Below are 21,133 nucleotides of genomic sequence, written 5' to 3'. Positions count from 1 at the left end.
TGTCCCCTCTGTCCTCGCTGTTGCCGCTGTTGCCGCTGTTCCCGGACCTTGGAGACCTCCGGCGGCTCCCTGTGACAGGCCCTGTGGCCCCGGGGAGCTGCCTGCCGCCTCGTCGGCCAGCCCGGCAGCAATCCTGCCAGCACAGAATAGCTCACTGCGTTTCAGGGTAAAGTGACGATTAATTTCTATTTCCTGGCCTGGGTGCTGCTTCCTTCTTTAAGGAAGCTTCAAGGTTAAAGGTTAAGCTCAGTTATGTCAGGGCCCAAGTCCGTTTCGTGAAGGGGCTCTTGTACGAAAGCTTAAGGTGGGATTGACTCTCTGCTAAGCGGAGGCCAGACGTGTACCTACTGAGAAGCAGGTCCTAAGTGATAACGTTTTCTAAAGAGACTGCTAAACACATCTGAACAGTGCTGCTGCAGAACTCTGAATGGGGGGATAGCAACTGTCTTAACTGATCTGGAATCTTGAGTTTACTTTTCAGTGGACAAGAGGTGTGTCTCTCAAGGCAAACAAAGAGAGGAGTAACACCCGATACTCATGTCAACATAAATTTATGCTCAGAGCGTAGGTGTAGGAACAGCATCGGTATGTATATGGAACATCGGGAGAGGAAGCTCTGTCGGTATTTACAGTTTTTCTACTACCTTGTCAGAGAGACGTTATCTCCACATTAGAAATGGATGTATTTTGAAACAGTGGTGGTGGATCGGATTTCTTCTTTCTAGTGTTAATATTTGCTCTTGAATCGTACTTAATACCTGGTAGCGCCTCAATCAGTTGTCAAAAATAAACTTAAAAATGTGTAAGGCTTATCTCGTTGGTCAGTATAAAGATCAAGGCTTTTTTCCTTTTTCCTTTTTCCTTTACCTTTTCCTTTCTTCCCCAGTATTGTTTTTCTTTTCTCCTTCTCACTACAGTCTTAATTTTGTTTCTTGTCCCTTAAGTGTGTTTTCAGTGTGTTGCTGAAACATTTTCTCTTTCAATCCGAAAAAAGGAGCTGTCACTGGTGAAGATCGGAGCTTATCTGAAAATCCCTGAGCCCAGGAGCTGTCACCTTAGTCTTCCAGTCGGACAAGGACGACTTCATTTCTCGTGTAAATGCATTTTTCAGGTTTGCGTATTGTTTTTTCAGGAACGGAAAGTGTGTATAGAATGGATTTAAAATCAATCTTAAATGTAAAATGTCAAGGGAAAAAAGTTCTAGTTACAACCTCTGCACATAATTTGCCAGCTGTGGGACTAGGAGTTTTCTTATTTACTGTGTTTTGTTTAACGTGTCTGAAGTTTAATGGATAGCAATCAAGGCGTGCTAGAAATCTGAAAGCACTTTATGCTTTGTTCTCTCAGTCATTTTGGTATAACAAACTAGCTTATGTTTTAAACGCTCCATTAGGTTAGTGGTTTCCCTATAGGTAACAAGTCCCTGTGTGCTACAGTAAGACAGTAACAAAACATGAAGTATAGAAGTTCATCCTGTCATGGATGCTTCTGCCTACGGACACACAATTATGCTTATTTAAAGCGGTATCACCTTGAAACCTAATCAGCATTTTAAAAAGGACTTTGTAGCAGTTATTGGCTTTTGTCCTGGAGGGCTGAGGTTTGTTTTGTTTTGTTTTACATTCAGCATTTCCGTTTCTAGCTTACATTGCCCTGTTGTTTTGCATGAGGAAAACGTGCAACTTTACAAAGCAGAACGGAAAGAGCTGCTTTTTAGTCTAACGTTTCAGTTTTTTGTAGGAGTTTTAAATGTGGTAGGAGTAAAACACCAGAAGTACTGCTGCCAAAGTTCTATTCAAACTCGTATTTCTTGGAGAAGCAGAAGAAGCCCGGGGAGAAATAAATTTGCAAACGTGCTCTTCATGCTCTCCTTTCCCAAGATTTCTCTGAGATATAGCCCATCCTCTGTGGGTTTTGAGGTATATGGTTCCCAGGAGTGAGAAGGAGGGCCAAACATCTCTCTTCTTGGATCTCAACATGCCAGGGCTTTAGTGTACTGCCACTTACGGCTCCACTTTTTCACCTGGAAAAAGCGACCACATGATGTAGACTGAGGAGCCCTCACAAATTAACTTGCTATCACAAAGTGACGCCCAGAAAAGGTGTATTTAAAAGCTAGGCTCATTATAGAATAACAACAACCCCCTCATGATTGGTGCAGTAGACAGTGAGGTAGAGGGCGATCCCTGGAAAGACAGAAGAAAAGGAGCAGTGAGTTCTGGGTACCTTTGTGCACACGAAACAGAAAAACGCAGGCAGTGAAGTAATAGTGTTCCATTACTAACGCCAGCAATAGATAATTGCAACAATTATCTATTAGATCATAGGTAATAATTAACAGATAATTGTGCAACTCTGGAAATCAATAAATAACTGATTCCCCTCAGAGAATGTCTTCTACATTTTTATATTAAAAAGACTCCAGAGTTGGAATGGATTAAAATCCTACAGAAGTGAAAGAAATGGCATCAGCCACTAGTTCTGCAGAAGCTAAAAGTAATACCGATAGAGTTTAGATGGAAATTTTCACTTTGTGTGTTTAGTTTGGGGATTCTTTTTAAATCATTCATACCAGCGATTTAGTTCTTAAGGCTGTTTCTTTGAGATTAAGTGACAGGACTTCTGCTACTCTTTTCTTCTTGGAATGCTTCTTGATATTCTTACGTCAACCAGAACTTCTGTCTCCGTCGCAGATGTCAACGATGACTGTAGTTAAGAAGCCCAAATCTTCAAAGTCTAAAAAGCCCTCTTCAAGGCGGTCTGGCAAATCCAAGAAACCAAGTACTAAAATACTGATGTCACGCACCGCAAACTGGGGCCAGATACCGCCTGCAGAAGATTCAAGCCAAGTCTCTGTGGCCCAAGGACGTGGAGGTGCTATTTACTGTAGATCATCTGAAAAATCTAAGGCTTTTGCCCCAAGAGATCTAAGTAAGTGTGAGCTTTATCCCGACTCCATTTTCTTCAAAGCAAAAGTAGAAAATGCAGTTCTTACTTGTTGCACTGATAGAGAAGGGGACTAGTGTGAACAAAGACTTCAAAAGCGAATCCCCTAAGGCAACTGAAGTGACTGATGTTACAGAAATTAATTTTGATATATTTACAGTCAACAGAGAAATATGGGGAGCTTTTTGTAATGCACAGATTTATCCATGTCTTTTCCGTTTTGCAAAGAAAAGTGTTTGATTGTTGCTATTCACAGCTTCCATTTTTCACACGTTTTTTGAATGATAACATTGCTCAGGAAAAGATCTGGTATCTGTAGGGGTACCGTCATTCCTAGTTACTAGTTTTTACCTTTTTTCCGTATAATTTCAAGTCTAAGCTTGTGGTTTAAGTTATAATAAGGAAAAAAACAGTAGTTGAGTTAATCAGGTTAAAGATTATAGATGGAGAGGAACTTGGCATTAGGTACTACAAACAGAATGGCAGTTAGCCTTGCCTTAGAAAAATTAAAATGGTTGACGAAAGCTGTTTTTTTTTTTTTTTTTTCCCCGAAACATTGTGTTGACCAGCCAATTTGAATTTGGCGGTATTAAAGCTGTCTGCAATAAGTTTTTCTGGCTGCGATTGTAGCTAGCTCCTCTAGGTGCTCCTGCAGAATAGTATTTTTTTGAATACCTTCCTTAGAAACAAACAAACAAAATCTCTTTTTAAATTTAACTTTCTTGCAGTCGTTAATGATGGAATTGCTCCGCCACAGAGCATTCTTTTTCCACCTGAGAAGATTTGTATGGATTGGCGAGAAACACAAAGTGTTGGAGTTGGCCTGTACAATCTTGGCAACACATGTTTTCTTAATGCTACTCTACAGTGTTTGACCTACACACCCCCACTTGCCAATTACATGCTTTCTCTCGAGCACGGCCAGTCATGTGAGTACTTTCTAAGAGTATTTCGAATCTGTTGGACAGCTCTGAAGGTGAAAGAACAGCAGTGATTCTGAGACAAGCTTATTTGCCTGATTTTACCTGTAGAAGCTGGCTTTGAGCACTGTATTAGCAGTGGGCTCCGAATAGCATATGGAGTGCAATTAATGCACTGTTTGTTTAATGAATTTATTTATTTATTTATTTATTTATTTATGTATTTATTAAAGGATCATTTATTGCTTCGTGGGAATAATGAAGTGCATTGGACAGTAATGCATTTAGTAGTAATTTTAGAGAGTAATACGTTTTTCAGCCTGTGGAGTTCACATTCCTGTCAGCCTTTACAAATGTGACTTTGCAGTAGTCTTTTAGATTTCTCATCACAAAATGCATTTGAATACAGGCTTAGTGGATATTTTTATTCTGTAAAGTTGTGTGAAATGAAATGTTACAAGACTGTTGGGACATTGGCATCTTGGGAGAATAGAATGTAGCAAGGAGAGTGGATATGGTATCTATAGTTTAAATTTTACTTAGATGTTTGTTTGTAGTTCTGGATATTTTGCTGGACTGGGATGCTTTCTTCTTTCACTCTTCAGGTCGTGAACAAGATTTTTGCATGATGTGCACGATGGAGACTCACATTAACCAGGCCCTGCGTTGCACTGTTGATGCCATCGAGCCTACGCATGTTATCAGTAATCTCAGTCGTAAGTGGCTTCAGATGTGTTTCTTTTCGATAGCTTGTAATCTTCAAATACTTATTTGATGTGTATAAGTGGTTTTAACACTAGAAAGAAGAGAGATTTTAGAAATAGAAGAATGATTTCATTTTTAAATGAGGTGAATACTATCATCTTCTTCTTTAGGAATAGGACAACATTTCCGTTTTGGCAGTCAAGAAGACGCACACGAGTTCTTGCGCTATACTGTTGATGCTATGCAGGAAGCGTGCTTGAATGGAAGCACCGAGTAAGCATAAACAAGTTCACTTTCATACATTCTCTAGCACCTTCTAGTCCTTTATTTACTATCAAAAATGATCTCTAGCACCTTTTAGTGCCTTATTTACAATCAGCAACGAAAGTCTACATCATCCTTAGTTTTCATAAAACTCTTTGAAGAGTTAACTGTGCGCCTTAAATCTTCTGAGGTCTGATTATAATTTATTTCCAGATTGGACAGATCTTCTCAAGCTACCACCATCATTCATCAAATATTTGGAGGATTTCTAAGATCGAGAGGTACTTTAAAAAATATTCCTGTCCTTAGAACTGATCTGTGTCTTTTGTCGGTAGTAAAGCAGTCTGTAGTTTGTCTAAAGTAGTATCTGGCAACAACTTGAATTTGGACAGTTAGTCTCCTTCACATAAGGTTAAGCATTTATATTTTGCTTCCAGTGAAGTGCTTGAATTGCAAAGCAGTTTCGGATACGTATGAGGCATTTCTTGATATCACTTTGGATATAAAGGTAAGATGTTTTCTAAATATAATTCATGATGTTTAAGTACATGCATAACTTTCTAAATTAAACTTGTTTACCTTAAAAAACCAAACCACATATAATGTTAAAACGTAAGAGCTTGGTGGTGCTAAGGAAGTGGATTGGACTTTGTCCTTCTGTGGAACCCATGTAAATAGTCTCCACATTTGCATTGGGTTTAAGGGGAAAGAATTCTCTTTCTGCAAAAATTATAATGCTGTCACACTTCTCTGTTGTTCTACCCCAATGTACATCTAATTGTTAGACTGATGAATTTGTCCCCAGTATTGATGACAAAGCACACTATAGATGCTGTCTAGGCTACTGGAAAAGTATTTGTTCCGAAGTCAAATGACTTCCAGGTGAGGTCAATGCTGAGCATGCTCTTTCTGCCTCCTTCTTCACAGTGCTCATAGTAGATCGCTTGAGTATGTTAGTAAGATTCTCTTATAAACCACTAGTACGTCTCTGGAATTTTGAATTTACGGTGACTTTACGCTCTTCTTTCTCGCTCCTCTAGGCGGTTTCATCTGTTACCAGAGCTCTGGAACTCTTTGTGAAACCTGAAGAGCTGGGTGGAGAGAATTGCTATAAATGTAGCGAGTAAGATTTTGACGAATTAGGTCTTAATCCTAGATGTCAGTTTTATATGTTGCATGACTCTGTTGGACTACCTCTAAACTTTGGATCTACTTACAAGTTTTGTGGAAGTGTATAAAACACTTGGATTTTTGTTTCTTTGGAGGGGGGAAGTCTTGTTCAGAGGCATTCCCTATGGGTTTGCAATTCTCTGGCTCGTATTTTGCCATCAGAATTCAAAAAGAGATACTTTTGTTCTTTCTATTTATTAGCTCTCGACAGTACTTTTCTTGATGTAAACTGCCCAGTTTCCGTTGTTCTCTGGGCTAGTGGCTAATTTTCACTGCTTACACTGTAGGTCCTACCTTGGAGCGGGCAATGTATCAAACTGAACTATTGTGTTTCAAAGGATGGCAGACAGTTTCAGTGTCTTTCCAGACAAGCTCAGTACATGAAGACTTCCTACTGTTAAATGTCTCCGTCCTGTAGAATGACCATGTGCTTCTGTTGTATTTTTGATGTTGATAGACGACCTATGTTGGAGATTATTTGCAATTTCTAGTCCTGGGGACCAAGGCTCTCTCGTTCCACTTTCATTATTTGTATTTCTCTTGAAAGCTGAAAGAATGTATCCAGGATTGGAGTTCAAATAGCCACTTTTGTAGACCAAGAAATGGTACCTTGCCATCCAACCTGGTAATACCCTTTAGTGAGAGATTCCTGTTCCTGCTATGCCCGGGGTTTTGGGAGAATTTACCTTCTTCACTGTATTAACAAACCTGACACGCAGTGCATGGGTTTATGAAGAGAAAAAAGACCAACCTATTATGCAAGTAAATGTCATTCAAATAGCACAGGCATGCGTGAGACATTAAAATGAGTTTGTTTTGGGGGCGAAAAAAGAAGATGCCTTCAAACACTTATCTCTGCTTGTTTTTAAGGTGTAAAAAGATGGTTCCTGCATCCAAGAGATTTACCATACACCGTTCTTCCAAGGTTCTCACAATATCACTGAAAAGATTTGCAGATTTCACAGGTGGAAAGATCAACAAGGTATATTTACCACTGTAATACAACTATATCATCGTGTAATGGGACATCCCCCAAAGCTGAAAGTTGTTTATATTTTCAGACAATAATTGTAGACTAACGACTATGGCTTATTCTTTCTCTTACTATCAATAAAGTTCCCGCTTGACAAGAAGCATATGCTTTCCTCTGAGAAGGCTGATTCATCAGGGAACAGTTCTCTGCAACTTCTAGTCTTAAACATTGTTTATGGGAAGACTTATTTGTAGTGAATCAAGAAATATCTTCTAGAAATATATTCTAGAAATAAATTCTAGTCTGTGTTTTTTGGAAGTGTTTTTCTCTGGCTAGTCCACGAAGTACTCTGGGATAATTTTTCTATCTTCTTGGTCTCTCTTTAGGAGGTGAAATATCCGGAGTATTTGGACCTGAGAGCCTACATGTCACAGTCAATGGGAGAACCACTGCTCTACGCCTTATACGCGGTGCTGGTACATCACGGTGTCAGCTGTCACTCAGGACACTATATATGCTATGTAAAGGTAGAAGTCAACAGCATTTCTAACAGGGTAAAGGTTGTGCTGGCAAACCAGTGAAAGCGTGACTAGCAGCTACTGTTTCTAGGGAAAAAGATTTCATTATATTTTTATTTGACACGTGTGTATTTTGTTCCTATCCGTGATTTCATTTGGAACACGTGCAATTCACCTAAAGAAATGGTTGTCTTTATTTGCAGGCTGGTAATGGACTTTGGTATCAGATGAATGATGCTAAAGTAGTCCGTACTGACATTAAGAGAGTTCTTGGTCAGCAAGCTTACATACTTTTTTATATCAGGTAATAACAAATCTTAACATGTGTTCAGAAGAGATTTACTTTCCTGTTATTGATATTTTTCTGTTTTGCAAGTGTTTTTCTTGCTATCCCAGGGAAAGATTATTATTTGTCTAATTCAGTTCTGTCTAACCTGAAATTCTCTGTGTCATTTATTATCTTTTGTTGCTTGGCCTGAAACAGCAGCACTTGTGTAAATTGCTATCTATGTGTTACCTGTAGCTGGCTAATTTAGAGAAGGAGAGAAATGAAGGTCATCTGTGGTGTAAGAATGAATTATTGTTCTGAAAGTGATAGTCTTAGTAGCAAGACTGTTCTCTCCTTTTCAGTTTGTAGTCTTGGCGAAGCCTTCTGTAGAGAAGGCTTCCATATCGTATGAACTGTTCCTCTAAAATTATAGGATGGGATTTAATCCAAGAGTAGGCTGAAAGAAAAACTAAACTACGATCACTGCTCTTTTCTGAAGGCGCTATGATTTGACACTTGGAGAACGTGCGTTTTACTTGCCAGCACCATCTTATCCCTGTTCATTCCCTCCTGGTCAGCAGGGGGCTAATAGTAAGCAGGCTGGATTTATGGGACCACGACTTCTTCCTCATATGATTAAGGTAATTCAGGGAAGTGGGAGGGCAGGTAACGGCACCAAACTGCTAGTGGGTTTGGGGTTTGGTGTGGGGTTTTTTGTTTGGTTTTCAGCATCTTAGTTTTGTTTTCCTTCCCATGCTGCAGCTTTCTTCACAGCCTTCATGCTACAGCCAGAGTCATTCAAGCAGTGGTTACTGCTAAATTGTGCAGCCATGCGACTCCATTACTTTATACCTCCAAGACAGCTTTCTAAAGCATAGAGAGCTACGCTCTTTGACAATTTAAGCAGAGTGTACTAATCCTCGAATCATTTAAAAGAGGACTTGTTTTTCCTATCGTCGTCACTTTAGCTAAGACAGGGAAAACTAAGTGTCTTATTCCTGAGCACCAGAACAATTACTTCAGGCTTTTCAGGGTATGTTTAAAGGGGAAAATAAATATATTTGGGAATAGCAGCAGGTAATGTTAAGTTGTTTGGCTGGTTTTCAAAGATGATGTTAATTTGATTCCAATCGGCTGTAAACCAAAAGCAGGAATTGAATACGCTTATTGGACTTGCATTTATCTTTAAAGGGCAGTGTGTTTTTCTTTGTAGGTGTTAAGACCATTTGTAGAAATACTCAGTAGGAGAGTTTTGTGTTTCAAAATGTTAAATGCAGTGTTTGCGTTAATCCATCTTGCCATTTCTTCTTTTTAAATACAGAATTCAAGCCGTTTAAATGGAAATGGATCCATAAAAGAGGACGCAAAGACCACTGGTGTCACCCTAAAAAGGCCATCTTCAGCACCACCGATGGCCTGTGTTCAAAACCAGACAATTACCAGGCCTTCAATTACTGATCCGTCAAGAAAACAGAAGATCACCACCAGTATTCACAATAAATTGCCTGCTCGTCGGACTGTGTCACAGCCTGACTGTCTTAGCAGTGCTGCGGAGGATGAAGATCTCTACCAGGCTGTTCCTTCATCCACAATTACAAATTCGGTAATGCAAATGAAGCAAATGCAAACAAGCAAAAAAGTTTCTGATGAGATTTTTGTGGAGCCAACAGTGAATGAAAATCCTAAACTCAGCTCTGATAACACAGTCCCTTACGGTGCAGAATCTTCAGGAAAATCTGAGGAGGAGTCAAAGGGCTTATTTAAAAGGAATTGCAATGCAATGTCCTCTAATGGAATTTTGGTTGGAAAGGTAGTCCGTACATTGCAGCATTCCGGTTCTTCCTGTCAGAATGCTGACGAAGGAAGATCCCAGCATGAGCTGCCAAAAACCGATTCACTAAATGGTGCTATTAGGTTAGGTAATGAATCGAAAGAAAACGCACTGAAACTTGATGATTCCACTTGCCGAGTTGAACCTGTTAAACCTTCTGAGATGTTCTTTTCTAAAACAAATGGATTGCTTGAAACATAGATTTGCTCCATCGAGAATTTCTCACCTATGATGTATTCGGGAGTGTTTATTGTGTTCCTAATTCAGGTGAAATACTGAGAAAACACAGCACAAATGTGATTGTAAGACTTTGTGGTATTATCCCATTAGAATTTGCAGACCTGAGCTTACATTAGAACTTGTCAACTTAAGCTCAGCTGAGATAAAAATTCCTAAGTTTCATAAAGTAGATTTTGGGAGGTGAGTTGGGGTTATCTTTGAAGTGTAGATAATGCATACAACTCAAAACGGTCTTGCTTACCATTTAATGGAGAAATTCTGACAAGACTAGTCCTCAGTACTACTACAAATAGTATTGTTTTGTCTGCTGACTTGTGCGTTTTGATTGCAGATGCCTGGAGCTATGCCTTCAGTCAATCGAGAAGTCATCACGGAGTCCCTCACAGCCAGCCAGCTGAACAGCTTGTCAGAGGAAACGAGGTAAAATGAGCACAGTCTGATTAAGACAAGACCTTATGGAAGTTCGTTACGGTTTTACCTGTCTACTAATAGTATTTAATGGAAGGATTTAAATTAGTACAATTCCATGCTGTATGTCCAGCGTTACGAACAGAACTAATGATCAGCACTGAGCATATCACTCTGATGCAGGTTGGTGCCTCAAGGAGAACTTGTGTTCCTTCATAGAATGTTTTTCCATTTTTCTCCACTGTCTGGAGAAACACTGGCTGTTCCCCGCTCGCCCCTATGCCTTTTTTCTCAGAGCAGCAGGTGGAAGGAGACGGATGCATTTGCTTTTTTAGTGCAATGGCTTCAGAAGCAAGAGGGGAGAAAGCACTTTCTCAGGGAGCTGAAGAAGGTGTCCTAATCACAGGAGAGGTTTCTAAATGGCATATCTCTGCGAGTGTTCCTGTAGTCTGGAGGTTTTTGTTTGTTTGTTTGCCTTTGGAAGGTTTTACTGTTAATCTTCACGTCCTTCAGCAGAAGTGAGAAATGTGATTTTATTTTGTGCAGTGTCACGGACCCTGCGAAATCTACTGGGAAGGATGAATACCTCGCACAGTACCAATGTGATGACGGTGGAGACAAGGAGAAACCAAGAAGATCAAAAGAACGTGACCTCATTTCTAATGAAAATGTTTTGTACGGCAAAGAGACTTCTGAGCCTGGTGAGAAATTGCGGCAAACTTCCTCTCTCAAGTGTGACACTGAATGTAGCTCTGATAAGCTTTCCTCCTCAGCTATTGCAGAGAGATGCCAAGGTAGAAAGGACAAGACTAAAAACACTGAGAAAGAGCATTACCAAAGCAAGAGGGAACATGCTCCTAGTGAAGAGAAGGAGAGTCAAAAAGCAGGTCCTTCCAGCAAGAGGAGGTGTTCTCAGAGCGTGGAAGTTGTTGAGCAAAAGCGTCACAAGCAGGAGCACTGGGAGGGAAGCAGGTGCAGATCTTTCCCTGGTGAAAGAAACAGCCCTGAGAATGGCAGAAGAGCAGTCAAATATTCAAAGTACAGATCTGGCAGCGGAGGAAGATCAGAACAAGGTAGCAATAGATATTACCGATCCAAAGGGGAAAGAAGTTGGAGCAGAGAAAGATACTATCGAGATGAAGCACGGAGGTGGGAAAGATGTAGCTATTACAATGATTACTATTCACCTCATGCGACAGGAGACAGTAGAGAGAGAAAGTTCTCTCACGGCGATGCAGCCTTTGACAAATGGACTGCAACTTACTACGGCAGGTCACATAAGCATTATCATTACAAAAGTGGATGGCCTCACGGTTCCCTCTTGAGAGATGAAGATGGACGTCGCTTTAGCACACCCGGAGCAGACTTGCATCGTTGCTCGGTATCTCAGCAACATTCTGGAAGACATTCTCGTGAAAGACATGCGCTTCCACCTGTGTCAGCTCATTTGGAGAACTGTCGCCAGAAAAATGAAACAGAAGGAAACAGAAAAAGAAAATCTACCCATGCAGAAGGTAGTGAAAGTGAAATAGAAAGGAAAGACAGAAAGATAGAAAAGGAGCTTTTAGGTGGTGAAAAAAATGCAAAAATATCACAAGTTCTAGAAGAAAAAGAAGTCTAAGGATAAACATGGAGAGAGTCTAAGGATAAACATGGAGAGAAGGATTCCAAGTAAGCAAGGATTCCAGCATACTCCGCATTTTTTATCCTAATTCTTTTCTGGGTGCTTCTCATGTATTCCTTCTTTTTTTTTTTTTTCTCCTTTTTTTTTCTTCTCTTTTTTTCTTCTTTTTTTTTTTTTTTTTTTTTTTTTTTCTGGTAGTTTCTAAGTTACTTAGATAGCATCAGCTGGCTGGGGATCATGTTGTTAGGTTGATCAGTGAAGATAGGAAAGCTATTGCTGAATTGTGTCAGAGCACTAGCTTTGGACCACATAGTTGGAAACACATCCGTACACCATTCTGGATTAGGTTAAAAGTTTTTTTCTGCTTGCACGTATTCCAGAGCTAGCCATTGTTAATGATCTGTGTACAAACCAGGACCTATGGTCCTCCAATCTGAGGGCTTAAGTTTGCTACATCTAAAGTAAGTTGCGTGTGCACAAAGCACCACAAAATAGCTGACATGCTGCAAATCATCACCTGTGGTAAAATAAATAAAGTTTCATATAGGCAACAAGTGCCACATCTTTTTTTCTCTTTTAAACTTGCATGTTTCTTTCAGACTTCACGATTTGTGTTTCTGTGTGCTCCACTTTGACAATGCCAATCGCAAGCGTAAAACAAGAAGAAAAAGGAGAAGAAAAAGAAGAAAAAAGAGAAACAGCAGGAAAGTGAAAGGCTCCTTGGAACACTTAGATCCTCGTTTCCAGAAGATAACGCGGGAGAAGAAGGAAGAATCCCATCCTCCAGATGGCTCTTCATGTGAGCAATGCAGAAGTGAGAGCAGTAAACAACCTTACAAGGAAGGGAAGCCTTCCAGTGCAGGCGAAAGCAAGAAATACAGCTCCGTCTCATCCAACGAGTGTATTAAAGGTAAGCGGACGCAGTGTGTTTGAGGAATTCCTTTTCTATTAATGTAGAGATTATTTCCAACAGTCTTGAAGTGCTTGGTGAGTTAACAGTCTGCTGGATATTAAAAAAAAAAGCGGATGGACTTTTTCTTTCCGTTTTTAAATGACCACTAGGAAAGAATGCCTGATATAAAGAGGTGAAAGGCAAATAGTTTTCATTTGGTGTGATGATTAAGTGGCAAACAAGAGGAAGAGTTGCAAGATCCCTTCTTAAATTCAGTCCAGCCAAGTAGGAAAAGTAAACGTGGACAGCTGTATCTTGGCAAAGAAGATAGTAGGGAGCAAGGAGGTTTAGCAGTCAAGATGGAAGGTGATGCCATGAGGCTTACAGGCTAGTAATGTTCTAGTGAAACCCAGCCTTCCTAAAGAAACCTGCCTGACTACTTCACGTGAATAACAGACTCTGTTCAGCTATTTCCTAACATAGAAAGGGTGCTGACTGCTTCTTCAGAGTAACATAAGTTAGTGATACTACTGAAATAGTTGTGGTTCAGACGTAGATCTGATTTCTCCTAAGCACGCTCAATTCACAGCTGTTGATCCTCCAGCGGAGGCTTTGCAATTGAACACCTGGAGAATAGGTAAATTTCCCGCTGTTGGTCTCCTCTCCTCTTGTTTTGTTTTGTTTTGTTTTCCTAGTAGAATAGGCTTAAGACTCTGAAGAAACAGGCTGCTTTTTTTCATTTCCAACACTGGCTGTTCCTCCTGAGCCCCGCCTTCTATTTTTGCAGTCACAGGATACGTGAATGTAAATTCTTGGGAGAGAGGTAGAAAACTCTGTTTCAACTGGTGTTTTTTTCGGCTATGTGGGGAGACCAAATAGGGTGGTTTTGAATCTTCTGGCTCTTATTCAGAGCAGCAGCATGTGGAGGGAGACAGATGTGTGTGCTTTTTTAGTGCAATGGCTTCAGAAGCAAGAGGGGAAAAAACACTTTCTCTGGGAGCTGGAGAAGGTGTCCTTATCGCAGGAGAGGTTTCTAAATGGCATATCTTTGCGAGTGTTCCTGTAGTCTGGAGGTTTTTGTTTGTTTGTTTGCCTTTGGAAGGTTTTACTGTTAATCTTCACGTCCTTCAGCAGAAGTGAGAAATGTGATTTTATTTTGTGCAGTGTCGCGGACCCTCCGAAATCTACTGGGAAGGATGAATACCTCGCACAGTACCAATGTGATGACGGTGGAGACAAGGAGAAACCAAGAAGATCAAAAGAACGTGACCTCATTTCTAATGAAAATGTTTTGTACGGCAAAGAGACTTCTGAGCCTGGTGAGAAATTGCGGCAAACTTCCTCTCTCAAGTGTGGCACTGAATGTAGCTCTAAAAAGCTTTCCTCCTCAGCTATTGCAGAGAGAGTCCAAGGTAGAAAGGACAAGACTAAAAACACTGAGAAAGAGCATTACCAAAGCAAGAGGGAACATGCTCCTAGTGAAGAGAAGGAGAGTCAAAAAGCAGGTCCTTCCAGCAAGAGGAGGTGTTCTCAGAGTGTGGAAGTTGTTGAGCAAAAGCGTCACAAGCAGGAGCACTGGGAGGGAAGCAGGTGCAGATCTTTCCCTGGTGAAAGAAACAGCCCTGAGAATGGCAGAAGAGCAGTCAAATATTCAAAGTACAGATCTGGCAGCGGAGGAAGATCAGAACAAGGTAGCAATAGATATTACCGATCCAAAGGGGAAAGAAGTTGGAGCAGAGAAAGATACTATCGAGATGAAGCACGGAGGTGGGAAAGATGTAGCTATTACAATGATTACTATTCACCTCATGCGACAGGAGACAGTAGAGAGAGAAAGTTCTCTCACGGCGATGCAGCCTTTGACAAATGGACTGCAACTTACTACGGCAGGTCACATAAGCATTATCATTACAAAAGTGGATGGCCTCACGGTTCCCTCTTGAGAGATGAAGATGGACGTCGCTTTAGCACACCCGGAGCAGACTTGCATCGTTGCTCGGTATCTCAGCAACATTCTGGAAGACATTCTCGTGAAAGACATGCGCTTCCACCTGTGTCAGCTCATTTGGAGAACTGTCGCCAGAAAAATGAAACAGAAGGAAACAGAAAAAGAAAATCTACCCGTGCAGAAGATAGTGAAAGTGAAATAGAAAGGAAAGACAGAAAGATAGAAAAGGAGCTTTTAGGTGGTGAAAAAAATGCAAAAATATCACAAGTTCTAGAAGAAAAAGAAGTCTAAGGATAAACATGGAGAGAGTCTAAGGATAAACATGGAGAGAAGGATTCCAAGTAAGCAAGGATTCCAGCATACTCCGCATTTTTTATCCTAATTCTTTTCTGGGTGCTTCTCATGTATTCCTTCTTTTTTTTTTTTTTTTCTCCTTTTTTTTTTCTTCTCTTTTTTTCTTCTTCTTTTTTTTTTTTTTTTTTTCTGGTAGTTTCTAAGTTACTTAGATAGCATCAGCTGGCTGGGGATCATGTTGTTAGGTTGATCAGTGAAGATAGGAAAGCTATTGCTGAATTGTGTCAGAGCACTAGCTTTGGACCACATAGTTGGAAACACATCCGTACACCATTCTGGATTAGGTTAAAAGTTTTTTTCTGCTTGCACGTATTCCAGAGCTAGCCATTGTTAATGATCTGTGTACAAACCAGGACCTATGGTCCTCCAATCTGAGGGCTTAAGTTTGCTACATCTAAAGTAAGTTGCGTGTGCACAAAGCACCACAAAATAGTTGACATGCTGCAAATCATCACCTGTGGTAAAATAAATAAAGTTTCATATAGGCAACAAGTGCCACATCTTTTTTTCTCTTTTAAACTTGCATGTTTCTTTCAGACTTCACGATTTGTGTTTCTGTGTGCTCCACTTTGACAATGCCAATCGCAAGCGTAAAACAAGAAGAAAAAGGAGAAGAAAAAGAAGAAAAAAGAGAAACAGCAGGAAAGTGAAAGGCTCCTTGGAACACTTAGATCCTCGTTTCCAGAAGATAACGCGGGAGAAGAAGGAAGAATCCCATCCTCCAGATGGCTCTTCATGTGAGCAATGCAGAAGTGAGAGCAGTAAACAACCTTACAAGGAAGGGAAGCCTTCCAGTGCAGGCGAAAGCAAGAAATACAGCTCCGTCTCATCCAACGAGTGTATTAAAGGTAAGCGGCCGCAGTGTGTTTGAGGAATTCCTTTTCTATTAATGTAGAGATTATTTCCAACAGTCTTGAAGTGCTTGGTGAGTTAACAGTCTGCTGGATATTAAAAAAAAAAAGCGGATGGACTTTTTCTTTCCGTTTTTAAATGACCACTAGGAAAGAATGCCTGATATAAAGAGGTGAAAGGCAAATAGTTTTCATTTGGTGTGATGATTAAGTGGCAAACAAGAGGAAGAGTTGCAAGATCCCTTCTTAAATTCAGTCCAGCCAAGTAGGAAAAGTAAACGTGGACAGCTGTATCTTGGCAAAGAAGATAGTAGGGAGCAAGGAGGTTTAGCAGTCAAGATGGAAGGTGATGCCATGAGGCTTACAGGCTAGTAATGTTCTAGTGAAACCCAGCCTTCCTAAAGAAACCTGCCTGACTACTTCACGTGAATAACAGACTCTGTTCAGCTATTTCCTAACATAGAAAGGGTGCTGACTGCTTCTTCAGAGTAACATAAGTTAGTGATACTACTGAAATAGTTGTGGTTCAGACGTAGATCTGATTTCTCCTAAGCACGCTCAATTCACAGCTGTTGATCCTCCAGCGGAGGCTTTGCAATTGAACACCTGGAGAATAGGTAAATTTCCCGCTGTTGGTCTCCTCTCCTCTTGTTTTGTTTTGTTTTGTTTTCCTAGTAGAATAGGCTTAGGACTCTGAAGAAACAGGCTGCTTTTTTTCATTTCCAACACTGGCTGTTCCTCCTGAGCCCCGCCTTCTATTTTTGCAGTCACAGGATACGTGAATGTAAATTCTTGGGAGAGAGGTAGAAAACTCTGTTTCAACTGGTGTTTTTTTCGGCTATGTGGGGAGACCAAATAGGGTGGTTTTGAATCTTCTGGCTCTTATTCAGAGCAGCAGCATGTGGAGGGAGACAGATGTGTGTGCTTTTTTAGTGCAATGGCTTCAGAAGCAAGAGGGGAAAAAACACTTTCTCTGGGAGCTGGAGAAGGTGTCCTTATCGCAGGAGAGGTTTCTAAATGGCATATCTTTGCGAGTGTTCCTGTAGTCTGGAGGTTTTTGTTTGTTTGTTTGCCTTTGGAAGGTTTTACTGTTAATCTTCACGTCCTTCAGCAGAAGTGAGAAATGTGATTTTATTTTGTGCAGTGTCGCGGACCCTCCGAAATCTACTGGGAAGGATGAATACCTCGCACAGTACCAATGTGATGACGGTGGAGACAAGGAGAAACCAAGAAGATCAAAAGAACGTGACCTCATTTCTAATGAAAATGTTTTGTACGGCAAAGAGACTTCTGAGCCTGGTGAGAAATTGCGGCAAACTTCCTCTCTCAAGTGTGGCACTGAATGTAGCTCTAAAAAGCTTTCCTCCTCAGCTATTGCAGAGAGAGTCCAAGGTAGAAAGGACAAGACTAAAAACACTGAGAAAGAGCATTACCAAAGCAAGAGGGAACATCACGGAACATTTTCCGTGATTTTCTTCCTGAGCAGAAGTGTGCAGTACTCCTTTTCCATTAATGTAGAGATTATTTCAAACAGTCTTGAAGTGCTTGATGACTTACCAGTCTGCAGATGTATTATCAAACCAAAAAAAAACCCCGACTTGGTAGACTATTTTTTTCCCACTTTTGAATGACTACTAGGAAGAAGGTTGTTCCGGCATCAAGAAAGTCATGTGGAATGTAACAAAATTTACTGAACCAGTAAATAAAAACTATATTTTTCTATTAGTTCCATTGTTTCAACTCTTCTGACGCTTATGGATGGCACAGATAACAGAGAGGAGATCGTGGTAATCGGAGCTACCAACAGACTGGATTCTATAGATCCTGCTTTACGAAGACCAGGACGCTTTGGCAGAGAGTTCCTCTTCAACTTGCCAAATAAAGAGGTGAGAACTTGAATTCAACGTTAGTTCTACCATGGCAAAGTCCAACTTTATAGGAAAAACAAATAATTGACAACTTGAAAAAAGAGTGATATGTGGAGACACTGCGTTGTTCCATGGAGGGCAAATCTGGTACTGGATATATATGGTCAGGATGATACCACCAAGTAGTTAGTTTTATAATCAAACCTTTCGTTCCCAACGTTGTACCTGTTTGCTTAATTATTTAGTCCACTTGGGCGTTTTCATCATGAAGTTGTGTTTTTGGTCTCAATCCTTCACTTCTGAATGAATAGGGGACGTGTTTGCATTTGATTGTGCCCCGGATCGGTGGTAGTAGTTTGAGTCATAATTATTTTCTTCTTTATAGTAATTGTAGCAATTTGAAGCATTGTGCCAGAAGTGCTTTCTGTGCATTTACTGACTGAAAAGCAAATGTGATGAAGTAATGAGACTGTCACAATGAAAGCTTGCTAAGTTTTAGAGAAGTTTTTTGGACAACAAAGAAATGTTTCTGGATAAATTTTTCATTACAGTATTTTCCTCTGGGTCATTAGGTCTCGTAGTTTGGAAACTTGTTATTGAAGCTATAAATGCCTTTTCTTTCATTGTAGGTTCCTAGAAAAAGTTCAGTATAACAAATAAGAAATATTCAATTTCCTGGTTGAAAATGCAGAGTGTATATTAAATAACTGTAAAATACTTGAAAGTTGAGCAAGTAAGAAAAGCGTATTAATAGATGAGGGGTTTTGAGGGAGGACTGGGATTTTTTTGTTTGTTTGTTTGTTTGCTTGCTTTTTGGTTTGTTTGTTTCTTGTTGGTATTTTTAAGGAAAACTTGAGACAAGCTAAAATGCAATGATTTTGCTTCCAGGCTAGAAAAGAAATTTTCAAGATTCATACTCGTGACTGGACCCCTAAGCCACCGGACATGTTGCTTGATGAACTAGCTGAGAAATGCATTGGTAAGACTGAAACCAAAATGGATTCTTGCTTGTGAGCAAGTTGTAAAGAACCTTAGCTTGTACCAGGCAGTACCCAAGCTCTTGTGCCTTGCTGCACAACTAGTCAACGAGGCAGCTGGCACGCCTTCATAGCAATCAGAGTTAGATGCTTTCATCTATTTACTCTTTGTTGTCGTTCTTTTTGTTGTCTGAAAACGTTAAATGGTTCTGGGGCATCTTCCTCAAGAGTATAGTTTTTGATGAGGAGTCTGCTTCAGCTGCATAAGCGCAGGATATCAGACAGTGCGCAACATGAAACTTCCCTGCAGAGCGGTAGCACTTTGAATTCCCTGTTAACCTGTTTGGTTTTGGCATTACAAATTCTTTAAATGTTGCATGTTGTAAACCTGGGCCTTGACTGATGTAATGTTTGATTTTTGTTTGTTAGGATACTGTGGTGCAGATATCAAATCTTAATGTACTGAAGCTGCGCTGTGCTCTCTACGCCGATGCTATCCTCAGATTTATGCAAGTAGGGAGAGGTTGCTTCTATTAAAATAAAAGCAAAGGACTTTTTCATGGCTCTGAAGAAGGTTGTTCCGGCATCAAACAGGATCGTGGCTTCACCCGGACAAGCACTATCACCCATTTTCAAGCCACTTTTTAAAAGATCAGGAGCGAATATTTTACAAGTTGTGCAGATCTTCCCGCATGCACAGCTTGCACTAAAGGAGGACCTACAGCAAGGTATAACCACAGCATCCACTTCTTTATAATTCTGCTAAAGCAAAAACTTGTGGTTTGTGCAATCAACTTAAACCTTTCAGACATAATGATGGTAGAATTTTATTATTTGCATGTGCATGTCTTTCTTTTGGGCATGTCTGGAAGATAACGCATAGGTTTTATTCTGGATTCGAAACTGAAATGCCAAATGGAAGCCCTGAATGACTCAATACACAGTAAAGGACGATGCGTTCTCTACTGAAGCATCCTGCTTCTGACGGCAGCTAAGATAATTAGCATTTGTAGAGGTTGACTTGAGGTTTGAAGTATAAGGCACCTATTTTTCTTTAAAAAATCAAAACTCAGATATTTGGAGGGGAAGCATTTCTAGGTCAATGTTTCTAATTCCTTTCTGAAGAATGTCGGGACCAGGATACAAGTATAACTGGTCTAAGCTAAATACTGCTTTAGCTATCATCATTTTTAACCAGTCTCCTAATTTAAATGTTTGTGGATCGTACTATACATGTGCACGTGAGATCAATTAGCGCTGATATTTACTAGATGAATGGAATTCTGTGGCCATCACATCCTTAATCCCCGTGCTTTCATTGTGGGAACCTCCTCCAGAAAGAAATGGTCTTGGTTTTTTTTTTTTTTTTTTGTTTGTTTGTTTGTTTGTTTGTGTTTCTTTTTTAACTATTTAGCAACTGCGGAAATTGTTTGTAATCTCCTTTATTCTAAGGGGGAGAAAAAAATCACCAAGAGTAGCGTACCTTATACGTACACATCAGTGGGACTTAGTACAGCTTTGTAGGGCCTTGTGCCATCTCCTTAGATCTGTGGTGGGATGAACTCTAGGAAATAGCTTTCAGTGTGTGCTCTCAAATGAAGAAAGGGTTTTGGCACTGATTTAGAAGCTGTATTCATGTAAGAGAACGAGACAAAGGCTATTCAGGAAAGTTAACAAACCTCTTTTGTCTTTCAGACCATTTAAATCCTATTTTACAAGATGATACGTTCGACAGTGATGACGATGCATCCTTGGTTTCTGGAGATGAATTAAAAGAGGGAATGCCTGACGGACCAGAGAAAAAACGCCTCTGTTTCAGCAGGTAAAGAAAGATAGATCCCTGTTATGTTTAAATTCTCAGGACTGCTGAGTCTTTGTAAACAGTTCCAGCTGTTAAAAGTGTGAGGGGTGGTAGACGAAGGGGTAACATCAAGTTTGTGTGTTGAAAGGGTGCTTGGTATTCACAAGGAGAAAGGGTGAAGGGACTAAAGTTGTAATGAAGTTGCTCTGAATGACCAAATTGAAAAGCCCAGGCTTGTCTTCCTAAGCCAAAGTGATCCGTAGACTACCAGAACAGGTTGACTTAATCCATGGCATTCTTTGAAAGACTCAAGACCACATAAATGTCCTGTCTGTCCTTTTAGCTAAAAATACCCCAACTTTATGGGTTTGTGTTGCCACCTTTTGCCCTTCTGTTTTCCAGGATTCTTAAACCAATGGTGAATTATGTAGCAGAAAGAAAACTGAGAAATGGCTTGTTAAAACACCTTGAGAAAAATCTGAATGGTGTCTTTATTTGTTAAGCCACCAAGTTGTGTTAATCTTGTGGTATTTTAGTATGGAAGTCATGCAAGCCCACTGTTGGAAAGTTAGATC

General features: G+C 40.2%; 1 protein-coding gene across 1 annotated transcript; it reads left to right on the top strand.

The window, feature by feature from the left end:
• Positions 1-2,702: 2,702 nt before the first annotated feature.
• On the top strand, positions 2,703-19,215 carry LOC137848884 (ubiquitin carboxyl-terminal hydrolase 42-like). Its single transcript, XM_068668381.1, is given in 19 exon segments — positions 2,703-2,931; positions 3,675-3,875; positions 4,472-4,582; positions 4,742-4,844; positions 5,049-5,116; positions 5,273-5,343; positions 5,876-5,958; positions 6,876-6,987; positions 7,365-7,505; positions 7,700-7,800; positions 8,264-8,405; positions 9,086-9,367; positions 10,167-10,255; positions 13,924-15,048; positions 15,599-15,909; positions 17,057-17,378; positions 17,639-17,798; positions 18,669-18,759; positions 19,187-19,215. Coding segments are annotated over 19 exon segments (3,771 nt in total).
• The last annotated feature ends 1,918 nt before the right edge of the window (positions 19,216-21,133 follow it).

This window comes from Anas acuta, unplaced genomic scaffold, assembly GCF_963932015.1.
Source record: "Anas acuta unplaced genomic scaffold, bAnaAcu1.1 SCAFFOLD_162, whole genome shotgun sequence".
NCBI lineage: Eukaryota > Metazoa > Chordata > Aves > Anseriformes > Anatidae > Anas > Anas acuta.
This window is presented reverse-complemented; position numbering and strand designations above follow the sequence as displayed.